Source organism: Ipomoea nil, unplaced genomic scaffold (genome assembly GCF_001879475.1).
Source record: "Ipomoea nil cultivar Tokyo-kokei standard unplaced genomic scaffold, Asagao_1.1 scaffold1576, whole genome shotgun sequence".
NCBI classification, from domain to species: domain Eukaryota; kingdom Viridiplantae; phylum Streptophyta; class Magnoliopsida; order Solanales; family Convolvulaceae; genus Ipomoea; species Ipomoea nil.
In genome coordinates, this window is record NW_017618004.1 from 2,926,687 (window position 1) to 2,939,724 (window position 13,038).

General features: G+C 35.0%; 1 protein-coding gene and 1 pseudogene across 1 annotated transcript; both read right to left on the bottom strand.

Moving 5' to 3' along the window:
* Window positions 1-3,815: 3,815 nt before the first annotated feature.
* On the bottom strand, window positions 3,816-5,560 carry LOC109190576 (annotated as a pseudogene).
* Window positions 5,561-7,393: 1,833 nt separating this feature from the next.
* Window positions 7,394-9,228, bottom strand: LOC109190577 (cytochrome P450 83B1-like). The gene is made up of 2 exons (XM_019341086.1): window positions 8,344-9,228; window positions 7,394-8,211 (listed from the first exon to the last, which is right to left on the bottom strand). Exons 1-2 carry the CDS (start codon window positions 9,214-9,216, stop codon window positions 7,600-7,602), a joined length of 1,485 nt encoding a protein of 494 aa, XP_019196631.1. The 5' UTR covers window positions 9,217-9,228; the 3' UTR covers window positions 7,394-7,599.
* Window positions 9,229-13,038: the final 3,810 nt, after the last annotated feature.

The following is a 13,038-nucleotide window of genomic DNA, read 5'->3' on the forward strand; positions in this document are numbered from 1 at the left end:
GGTGAGAGCTGCGGGTATTTCTGGAGATCGTCGATGACGGCGCGGGCGCCGGCGTTAATGCAGAAGTGTTCGAAGGACCGAATCGTGTTAAAATTGCAAAGTTAAGGACTTAATTGGTTAAAATTGAAAGTCGATGACCAATTTGTGAATTTAGCTATAGTTGAGGGACCATTTTGGGTATTTACTTGAATGCTACTGGCTCTATTACAATGTAGTATCTGTTCATATACTTTCTCAATCTACTAAAACACAAAGAACCAATAATGCCTCCACTGAGGCTCGATCAAACTCACAACCTTCCAAATGGAAGTCCAACCCGAATACCAATAGACCACATAGTCTTGGTAAAGATGATGTCAACCTAGTGTAAAAGTTTTAGTGAAAGACTCTAGAGGAATAAGGGAAGCTAGGTTTCCAAGGATTGGGGCAAGGAAATTATTTCTTTCAGATTTAGATTGGTTAATTATTGCAAAATCATTAACTAAGTCCAAGTTTTTCGTATTTCATATGCTCAAAAAAGAAAAATCAACTTCTCATCATATGCAAAAGAATGCAACAAAAAATGTTTTTTCATAATATAGCTATGCACATAAAAAGTTTTCAAGCATTCCTCACAATTATAAAACTTTAAATGGAAACAAATCACATACTCTTTGATAAACAAATCTAGGTGGATTTGGGATTCTTTGAATCACTAATACCAATTATTATTATATATTTTATTATAATAATATAATAAATATTAATTATAGCAATATTTAAATAAGTATTATTTGATAACTTTCATCTTCAAACTATGCTCATCATATGAATTGAAAGTAGTTTAGTCATGTTAGGTTGAACATTGTTCTCAAATGTCGTGAGAAAAAAAGATACCTAAGATTTTCCTTTATGGAATTCAAGTTCATTGGGAAAAAAAAAAAAATTCCATTAATCAAATAAATCAAAATTCAATATAATTTTTCTCCACTTTTAAAAATTCTAGTTCCTTTATAAAACAAAACAAAACAATTAAAAACAAAAACCAGGAACAACAGGCCGGCCAGCCAGGCGCGCAATACCAATACCAATCATGTTTGGCTTATCTGGCCAATAATCTTCATGCCTCAGGCCGGCCAACCAATAACAATCATAATTACAATGATATATTAGAGATGTCATTATCTTGATTTATCAATTGCAATGGCCCTATAGCTACTATGTAATTGACCTCCCCAAAGACTTCATCTCCAATCAGATCAAAAGCTGCAGGCAAGTTGGATTAAATTTTTTTTTTTTTCTAATGCTAGTGACTCTATTACATTGTAGTATCTGTTCAAACATATTTTCTCAACCTATTGAAGCATGCATAAAGAGTCAACAACACTTTCACTGAGGCTTAATCTCATAACCTCCCATATGGGAGAGGTCACTACATATCATCTGAGCACAAGTTGAATGTTGCAGGCAAGTTGGATTAAATATATATTGTAGGTGGTGAATAAGTCAATTTATATATATATATATATATATATATATATATATATATATACGAAAAATAGAATTTAATTTTTAAAAAAATTAATTCCAACCATAATACAAAAACATTTGCCATTAATAGCATTAACACTAGTTTAACTAGTCTATGTTATACTATTCAACCTTTTCCTAAAAGATTCTTGTATATATAGTGGTGTAAATCCACTCCCCAAAACAATGTGGGACAAGTACTTTTCCAAAGTCTTTCCATTCTCATTTTTCAACTCAAGTAGTTTATTTTAAAAATCAATTTCTTATCCACCCATTATCCATTTTGAACGTACAATATATTAATTTCTTCGTCTTTATGAAGAGTAGGAATCAACATTGACCCGACCCAAATCGGAACATATATTTGTACCACAAATAACCACTTAATTAAATGCCATTTTAAAGCTAAAATAACTCCAACATATATGTCCAACAACTAAACAATATTATTATTAATTAAATCTTAAAAAATAAGTATACTCCTCAAATTTTGGTATCATGATATTAAAAGACCTATTAAGTCAAGCTAATATAACTTTTGTTATCATCTTTTATATTCATGTTCGGTAGGGCTATAAAGAAACATATCTCAACAATTATATTAAAGAATAAATAGCAGACAATTTGCAAGTAATTTATATACCGTTATAGATTAAATCTAACTACAAACTTCCATATTTCCCTAATTAAATATATAGAAAACGTGTCCGGTATATTGTACCCATCTCCTTAATTGAATGTAAAAAATTAACAAATAACAATGATGGATTTCCTAAGAGCATGCTCAACACTTGAAGTTTTTCCACAATTTTTTAGGTGTCATGTAGGATAGAGTATATGAAAAAAAAAAAAAAGGCAAAATAAAACTAAAAGCAAAAGAAAAAATGTTGCTTTTAGGTAAATTATGTTGTGCAACCGTGTGCACCATGCATGATGCACACGAAATTGGATCCATAATTTTTATACTATAGATCCATAATTATTGAACTCTATATTCACAATTACAGAACTTTATGTTCATAATTTCCAATGTTCATATTCCCAATTGTTGAACTCTGTATTCACAAATCACTAAACTATATGTTCATAATTTGATAACTATACAGTTTAAAAATGGGAAAAGGGTCAAATAGGCCCTCAGAACTTTAGCTTAAAAGTCAATTAGGCCCCTAAACTTTTTAAAGGTTCAATTACACCCATCAACAATTCATTTAGGTGCAATGAAGTCCAAAAACAAGTTAATGACCTGCTATCACAGGTCATTAGGATTCAGCCCACATTCCGGCGAATTTTTCAACAAAAAAAAGGTTACCAGCAACCGACCCAGATTTGCCGAAAATTTCGCCGGTCACTTCTTTTGTCGAAAATTTCGTCAGTCACTTTTTTTTTTGCCAGAAAATTCGTCGGAAGGTGGCCTAAACCCTAATGACCTGTGATAGCAGGTCATTAATTTATTTTTGGGCTTCATTGCACTTAAATGAATTGTTGATGGGTGTAATTGCACCTTTAAAAAGTTTAGAGGCCTAATTGACTTTTAAGCTAAAGTTCGATGGTCTATTTGACCCTTTTCCCTTTAAAAATTGTAAATCTACAGTATAGAAATTATGAATCTATAGTATAGAAATTATGGATCCAATTCCGATTCTATAGTATAGAAATTATTAATCTGTAGTATAGAAATTATGGATCCAAATCCGTGTGCACCTTGCATGGTGCACACGATTGCAAAGCATAACCTTCCTTGCTTTTACACACTCAGTAGGTGCACAGTGGTACACCCAACGCCGCAATGCGTATACCTCAGCACCTGCAGCAGACAACTTTTTTTTTTTCTGTAGCGGAGCCCACAAAAAGAACTAGCATTTGCAATAAGGGCATCCCCAAGAGGGATTTTTGGGGTGTTCTTTCATAAACAAAAATTAGGGGGTGGGTTTTGGACAGTACCCTACACGTGCCAACTGGGTGCGTAAACACTACTTTTTTTTTGTAAGAATTTCTTTTTCTTCTCTTTTTCCTCTTCTTTCTTCCCTCTCTTTTCTACTTGTCAGTGCAAAAAGCAACAAAAATTTCTCATTGTTAAGGTTGCACTCTAATAAATTTTCATTCTACCTCCTTTCACCCCTCTCCTTTACCTAAGCACAAAAACATGAAAAAAAACAAAAAAAGACATTGGTGGGGATGCTCTCAGTTTTAGCTATTATATCATTAATCCCAATGTTACCTTGAAATTGAACACAAACTAAACCTTTTTGGCAAAGCTAGATCAGAAGAGTAAATTAAAACAGATTGATTGATTACAAATGGACCGAATTGAAGCACAAGTGAAATATTACACACACAGAACATTTATAAAATGCTTAATGAACGTGAAAGCTTATTAACAACAAACTTATGCATAGTAATTTAGCTTCATATTTGCCTATTTGCAGACCCCATAGTTGATCTACACCTGAGCACTTTTAGCAAAAAGACACAGATGGTTCTTCTTATGCATAGCAAGTCCAGGCAAAGATTCTGTGTCAATGTCTTCTTTCTTCATCCAAGAAGGCAGTTCCCAATCAAATGCATAAAGAAGATTAGCAAGTGCAAGCTCAGCTACTACAAGCCCTAGTGCCATTCCAGGACACATTCTCCGACCTGCTCCAAATGGAATGAGTTCAAAGTTGTCCTTTATAGTCGATGTTGCAATCAAGAAATCTTTCTGGATAGAACTCTTCTGGATCTTTCCAGTACTCGGGGTCCCTAGCAATGGCCCAAGCGTTTATAATGACAATCGTTTTTGGCTTGATTTCATACTCATCAATCGTGCATTTGGAAATGATTTCTCTCATAACCAAGAGTGGGACTGGTGTATACAATCTCAAAGTTTCTTTTATGACTGCCCTGAAATATGGTAATTGTTTAATGTCGTCTTCATCTACTTTGCCTGCTTTCTCTCTTATAAACTCTCTGATTTCTTGTTGGACTTTATTCATCACCCTCGGATCTTTCATTAGAGCTGTCATAGCCCAGATTATAACAACTGCACTCGTGTCCGTCCCACCAACGAAAACATTCTGAATATTATGCAAAATAAAAAACCTAATTAAGGTTAAATTTGAAATGAAAACAAATAATGCAAAACCTAATTTAATAAAATATGTAGATCAAGGAAGAAAAACTTTGAATTTACCATTAACACAGCTTTAATGTGATCCAAAGTGAGATTGACCAAAGATGAATTCTCCTTCATCAAACCCAGTAAAATATCAATTATATCACCATCCATTGATTTTGGCCTATTTGGATGTAGATGCTTATCAATGAGTTCTTGATAAAAGGAATCCAGCCCCTTGAAAACCCTCTCGAGTCTTGCCACCTTTCCAGTGAGTTTATCAATCCAGCCAAATGATGGGAAAAAATCTGCAAGTAAGGACCCACCTACGAACACTGCCTGAGCTTCATTCAAAAGTTTGTGGAACCTCCTCTTTTCCTGTCCTTCCTCGTCGTAACTTAACCCAAAAGCGGACCGACAAGTTATGTTGCTGGTTAGAGACATCGCTATCTCACTTAAGTTTATTTGTTGGTAAGAGAACGCAAGTTTCGAAATGCGATTGATCATTTGAGAGACTTCATCTTCACGGATTGGCTGAAACTGCTTCACTCTCCTGAGGCTAAAGAGATGAAGAACAGAAATCTTTTTTACCTCTCTCCAGTAATCATTATAGGGTGAAAACGCAATGTCCAGGCCACTATAGGACAACCTATGTTGGCCTATGAATGATGGCCTGCTAGAAAACGCCAAGTCATGTGTTTTCAAGGCCTCCTTAGCCATTGTTGCTGAAGAAATCACAACAGCTTCCCTGTAACCAAGTTTCATGCGCATCAGAGAACCATACCTTTTGGAAAGTTTCCACAGGAAGTCATGAAGCTCTGCACTATCAAATTGATGCAAGTTCCCAATGATTGGAAGCCCTGGAGGAACAGGTGGCCGGGAAGTAGCAGGAAAATTGTAATAATAAATGAAAATAATAAGAGTGAAAGGGAGAAGAAAGAGTAGTAATAACACCATTTTTAATTTGTTTAGTTTCAAACTAACAAATTAAAGAAGCTAAGCAACGAATTGAAGCTCCAAACTAGACTTTTTATACTACACCAAGAGAGTGATGGAAGCTGATCGAGAATAGAAGCTAGCAGCCTTGATATTTATAGGCAGGATAAGGTGAACTTTTTGTTTCTCTCTGATCTCTCTCTTTCTTTTTCTTTTTTTTTTTTAGTGTAGTAGTGTAGTACTAGGAACGTGCATGACAAAAAAAAAAAAAAAAAAAAAAAAAAAAGAAGGAAAATGACAATTTTGTGAATATCATTTTCTTTTTCACGAGCTGGATTTGTGCATTGAATTTTCCCTCAGCTCACACTCTCACACATGTATCAAATGAGAAGATTGATCTATTGGTTCTAGGCTAGCGAGCATCTCCAATAGGGAAGAAGAAGGCAGCCATAGCCGTCAGCCATGGCTGCCTTCTACCCTTTTTTAAATATAATAATCTTATCTTTCTTCATCTCCAGATCTGGAGAGGAAGAAAGGAAGGAAGACCCTTATTCGTCTCAAGATTTAGAGACCAAGAAGGAGGGAAGAAAGCAGCCATGGCCAACGAGGATATTTTTTTATATAAATTATTAAACATTAATTTATTTTGACTTGACACAAATCAGAAGCGAACCACACATACATTCATAAAACAAAATAGTCACTTAAATGTCATTTTTAAGTTAAAATTCCAACATATATGTCCAAACAACTAAACAATATTATTATTAATTAAATCTTAAAAAATAAGTATACTTCTCAAATTTTGGTATCATGATATTAAAAGACCTATTAAGTCAAGCTAAAGCTAATATAACTTTTGTTATCATCTTTTATATTCATGTTTGGTAGGGCTATAAATAAACATATCTCAACAATTAAAGAATAAATAACAGACAATTTGCAAGTAATTTATATATAGGTTATACCCGTTTTAGGTTAAATCTAACTACAAACTTCCATATTTCCCTAATTAAATATATAGTTATATGTACCCATCTCCTTAATTGAATGTAAAAAATTAACAAATAACAATGATTGTTCCCAAATAAACATATCCCAACAATTGGAACAACAACTAATATAATAACAATGATGGATTACGTAAGAGCATGCTCAACAATTGAAGTTTTTTCACAATTTTTTAGGTGTCATGGACTCATATAGGATAAAGTATATGGAAAAAAATAGAGTAAAATAAAACTAAAAGCAAAAGAAAAAATGTTGCTTTTACGGCACAGTGGTACACCCAATTGACCCAACGCATACCTCAACACTTGCAGCATACAATTTTTTTTTTTCCTGCAGCGAGACCCACAAAAAACTAACATTTGCAATAATGGTATCCCCAACTCTCCGTAGGGGTTTTTAGGGTGTTTTTTCATAAACAAAAATTAGGGGTGGGTTTTGAATTGGTAGATGATGTTTTTTGGTGGTTTTTCCTCCAACAAATCAATTACATTTTTTTGTGAGACCCATCAATTGATAATAAAAATTTAAAAGACTTTGCAGGTGCGCGATAGGCACACCTACCGTACCCTACACGTGTCAGTTGAGCGCGTAAAGCCGTAAACACTACTTTTTTTTTTCATCTTCTACCTCTCTTCCCTCTCTTTCCTACTTATCCCTACAAAAACCAACAAAAATCTCTCATTGTTGAGGTTGCTCTAATAAATTTTCCTTCTTCCTCCTTTCACCTCTCTCCTCTACCTAAGCTCAAAAACATGATTAAAAAAACCATTTAAAATACAATGGTAGGGATGCTCTCAGTTTTGGCTATTATATCATAAATATAATCCCAATGTTACCTTGAAATTGAACACAAACTAAACCTTTTTGGCAAAGCTAGAAGAGTAAAACATATTGTTTATTACAAATGGACCGAATTGAAGCACAAGTGAAATAATACACACAGTACATATATAAAATGCTTAATGAACGTGAAAGCTTATTAACAACAAACTTATGCATAGTAACTTAATTAGCTTCATATTTGACTATTTGCAGATCCCATAGTTGATCTACACCTGAGCACTTTTAGCAAAAAGACACAGATGGTTCTTCTTATGCATAGCAAGTCCAGGCAAAGATTCAGTGTCAATGTCTTCTTTCTTCATCCAAGAAGGCAGTTCCCAATCAAATGCAAAAAGAAGATTAGCAAGTGCAAGCTCAGCTACTACAAGCCCTAGTGCCATTCCGGGACACATTCTCCGACCTGCTCCAAATGGAATGAGTTCAAAGTTTTGTCCTTTATAGTCGATGTTGCAATCAAGAAATCTTTCTGGATAGAACTCTTCTGGATCTTTCCAGTACTCGGGGTCCCTAGCAATGGCCCAAGCATTTATAATGACAATCGTTTTTGGCTTGATTTCATACTCATCAATCGTGCATTTGGAAATGATTTCTCTGCTAATCAAGAGTGGGACAGGTGTGTACAATCTCAAAGTTTCTTTTATGACCGCCTTGAAATATGGTAGTTGTTTAATGTCGTCTTCATCTACTTTGTCTTTCTCCCCTATAAACTCCCTGATTTCTTGTTGGACTTTATTCATCACCCTCGGATCTTTCATTAGAGCTGTCATAGCCCAGATTATAACAACTGCACTCGTGTCCGTCCCACCAATAAAAACATTCTGAATATTATGCAAAACAAAGAATCTAATAAGGATAAATTTGAAATGAAAAAAAAAAAAAAACTATTTATATGCAAAACCTAATTTAATAAAATATGTAGATCAAGCAAGGAAAGAAAACTTTGAATTTACCATTAACACAGCTTTAATGTGATCCCAAGTGAGATTGACCAAAGATGAATTCTCCTCCATCAAACCCAATAAAATATCAATTATATCACCATCCATTGATTTTGGCCTATTTGGATGTAGATGCTTATCAATGAGTTCTTGATAAAAGGAATCCAGACCCTTGAAAACTCTCTCGAGTCTTGCCACATTTCCAGTGAGTTTATCAATCCAGCCAAACGATGGGAAAAAATCAGCAAGTAACGACCCTCCCACGAACATTGCCTGAGCTTCATTCAAAAGTTTGTGGAACCTCCTCTTTTCCTGCCCTTCCTCGTCGTACCTTAACCCAAAAGCGGACCGACAAGTTATGTTGCTGGTTAGAGACATCACTATCTCACTTAAGTTTATTTGTTGGTACGAGAATGCAAGTTTCGAGATGCGATTGATCATTTGAGAGACTTCATCTTCACGGATTGGCTGGAACTGCTTCACTCTCCTGAGGCTAAAGAGATGAAGAACAGAAATCTTTTTTACTTCTCTCCAATAATCATTGTAGGGTGAAAACGCAATGTCCAGGCCACTGTAGGACAATCTTTGTTGGCCTATGAATGATGGCCTGCTAGAAAACGCCAAGTCGTTTGTTTTCAAGGCCTCCTTAGCCATTGTTGCTGAAGAAATCACAACAGCTTCCCGGTAACCAAGTTTCATGCGCATCAGGGAACCATACTTTTTGGAAAGTTTCCACAGGAACACATGAAGCTCTGCACTATCAAATTGATGCAAGTTCCCAATGATTGGAAGCCCTGGAGGACCAGGTGGAGAAGTAGGAAAATTGTAATAATAAATGAAAATAATAAGAGTGAAAGGCAGAAGAAAGAGTAGTAATAACACCATTTTTGTTTATTTTCAAACCCTTAAACTAACAAAGAGAGTGATTGGAAGCTGAGAATTGAAGCTAGCAGCCTTGATATTTATAGGCAGGATATGGTGAACTTTTTGTAGCCTTGATATTTATAGGCAGGATAAGGTGAACCTTTTGTTTCTCTCTCTATTTTTTTTGTGTAGTACTAGGAACGTGCATGAGAAAAAAAATGGAAGATGACAATTTTGTGTATATCATTTTGTGTTTCTTTACGTGCTGAAATAGCTGATTGATATGCGGATGTTATTCAGTGGGCCATGATTCACAAATCCTATTTGAATCAAGATTCTCCAATGAAACTGTAATAGAATTAAAATGATATTTGAGTGTTAATATAATAAAATTAGTGTGTGGAAAATGAATGTAGTATAATTAAAATGATATATATACTTTAGTATTACTATAATAAAACTAGTGTGCATCGAAATGAAACTAAAATCTAGAGTCATACAATAACATATATTGTCAAATGACCTGCAAAGTGCAATTAAAATAATATTTCAGCATTACTATAATTAAACTAATGTGTGTGGAACTTGAAACAAAAAAATAGAGCTCAATTCAGCAATTATGTATAATTAAACTAGTGTGTGTGGGCATTCAAAAAAAAAAAAAAAAAAAAAAAAAAAAAACCTAGTGTGTGTGGAACTATATGTATATTGCTCATACGTTAGCTTCTTCAACTTTTGCTCAGACTAGTTCGTTGTACTGGGATTCTACCTCACATGACTCTATTTTGGGCTTTCTTTAATATATCATCCTTATGGTTGCTTTAAAAAAAATGATACTTTAGTATTGCTATGATGAAACTAGTGTCGCAAATTATGCTGTGCAACCGTGTGCACCATGCATGGCGCACACGGTTACAAAACGACACCGTTTAATATGATGGAGTAACGGTGCCAATAGTGGCACCATTTAACTCCTCCACCAATCAAATAATATTTTTTTTGTTTGTTTTTTTTTTTTTTTTACAAAAACTCCCATCGACGTGTAGTTATGCAAGTCTGAATATATAGTTATGAAGTTATGGATATATAGTTATGAAGTTATGGATATATAGTTTTGAAATTATGGATGTGTAGTTATGCAATTATGGATATGGTTCTCTGTGAACAAGCACTTTAAGAATTCTGAATATGGAGTTATGTAATTATGAATGTCTAGTTGTGAAATTATGAATATATGGATATTAAATTATGAATGTGTAGTAATTATTTCTGAATGTACTATTGTCAAATTATGAATATATAGTTATGTAATTCTGCACATATAGTTATGTAATTCTGGATATATAGTTGTGAAATGAGTAAATATCAGGCAAGGTCCCTCGAGTTTAGTGGTTTCACCACCTATAGTCTCTAACTTTCGTAATTACCATTTGTGGTCCTTCGAGTTGTGAAAACTGACCTGCTGCCATCCTTCTGTTAGTTTCTGTCGTCTAAGCCGTAAAAAACTGGGGTAAAAATGTCATTTGCCATATTGATCATTGTACTGCCACAGCTAGTGTTGCTCCAGCTAAGCTACGCAGAAAAAGGACATGAAGGGGGAGATGAGATAAGGCAGGAGCAAGCTAAGCAAGCTAAACTATCCAAAACTATGCTCCATTAGCTTAAAAAACTCACGAAAATCAATGTTCCCATCTTTGTTGTCATCATACGCCATGATCATCTTCCTGCAATCCTCATGCGAAAGCTTTGAGAAACCCATTCACCCATTCTGCAGAGGATCCTCTCCACCTTGTTTTTGCCTATGAACCCATCGTCATTCTCATCAAACACGCTAAAGCCATCGCCATTCGCATACTGTGGTGTAGCTATAGCAACAAGGAAATCACTTGCAACATCCCCAGGCCATACCCATCCCATACGAATACATAAACGTGATTGTGTATATTACTAACTGAGTTATTGGGTTTGGTGGCCGATGATTTATACGGACAAGCTGAAGGAACCCTTGCAGGTTTTTGATACTCCTTCCCAAATAATCTGTAAACCTTTGCTTGAAAAAAACAAATCACAAAACAAGTAGGCCGGATTGAAACAAAAACCCAACAATTCTAAGCCTTGATCTTGAAAACCCCAACAATCAATTTTGAAAGCCATATGTAGAAAGATGCGTGTGGAGCTTTTACCATGATGAAATCAAAGAGAAGGGGTAAAAGGTTGACAATTGGAACAAGGAAGAGCGGTAATAGACATGCCAAGCAAGCCTATTTTTCGTGAAATTGAGAATCAGAGTTGAATCAATAAGTTGAATTTGGAGATGAGGGTTCACTGGAAACACCCACCACCACACCGGAAGCCACTACTCAGCCTCGACCACCGTTAACCACCGCCGGATCTGCTCGCCTCGCGTCAACTGTTCGCCGGAAAGAAACAAAAAGTCGTCGTTCGTCGTTGCTGCTTCGCCGCTGACCCATCTTACCCGTCGACTAAGAGAGAGAGAGAGAGAGAGAGAGAGAGAGAGAGAGAGAGAGAGAGAGAGAGAGAGAGAGAGAGAAAGAGAGATCAGCCGCCAAAAATAGAAGGTGTCGGCGTCGATCTGCTGGGTTGCCTTCGTGCCCTCCTCGCTGGGAAAAACAGAGTTCACTGGAGGAGATGAGAGCGTCGCTAGATCCGCTGCTTCCCGTCTTCTGCTCGCCGGCCGAGAGAGAAAAGGAGAAGGACGAACGGTGGGTGAGAAGAGAAGAAGAGACAAGGATGGTGGTGTTGTTGGTCTTCTCTGTTGCCGCCATTCTGATGGCTCGCCGGGAAGGAAGACCTTTGCCGACAGCTAGCTGCTCCTCTACGTGAGATAACAAAAAATACATAAAAAAAAATTATATATGACAAACGACATTTTTACCCTTTCTTTTGACGGCTTAGACGGCAGGAAATAACGAGGGGATAGCAGCAGGTCAATTTTCGCAACTCGAAGGACCACAGATGGTAATTACGGAAGTTAGGGACTATACATGGTGAAACCACCAAACTCGAGGGACCTTGGCTAGTATTTACTCGTTATGAAGATATATAGTTATGAAATTATGGATATATCATACTGTTTGAATACGAAAGGAAACCGCCTAACGCTGTTAACGACGATTCGAACGAGATTTTTTTTTAAATGAAACGGCGTCGTTTTGCAACCGTGTGCACCATGCATGGTGCACACGGTTGCACAACATAACGATTGAACTAGTGTGGAGGGAAAATAAAACTAATAAAAAACATAGCAATATTGTCAAATAAAACTGAAGTGTAATTAAAATGATACATACTCATGGTGCACGCTTCTACTGAAGTGTAATTAAACCCTAGCTAGTTGAGTGTAGCTTTGTACGAAGCACTCGTTGTGGTTGAGTGTAGCTTTGTGTACCCCGGGTAACACCTCTTATAATATTTTGCTCCAACCTTCCTTTTTTCCTTAGTCCAATAAATTCCCATTATTCTTATTGGGCTAACACCTCACCCATAAAGATGGACACCCACTTAAGCAGTTGGACCAAAACTTTCCCAATAAAATGGACCTCCCAGGATCCTATGTTCACATCAATAATAATAATAATAATAATAATAATAATAATAATAATAATAATAATAATAATAATAATAATAATAATAATAATAATAATAATAATAATAATAATAATTATAATAATTATAATAATAATAATAATAATAATAATAATTATTATTATTATTATTATTATTATTATAATTATAATAATAATAATAATAATAATAATAATAATAATAATAATAATAATAATAATTATTATTATTATTATTATTATTATTATTATTATTATT

Bases quoted from the DNA above. Each gene is read 5' to 3' on its own strand.
- LOC109190577 (XM_019341086.1), bottom strand. From the start codon at position 9,216: ATGGTGTTATTACTACTCTTTCTTCTGCCTTTCACTCTTATTATTTTC. The intron at 8,212-8,343 runs GTAAATTCAAAG...CATAATATTCAG, and splicing joins ACATTAAAGCTGTGTTAATG to AATGTTTTTATTGGTGGGAC.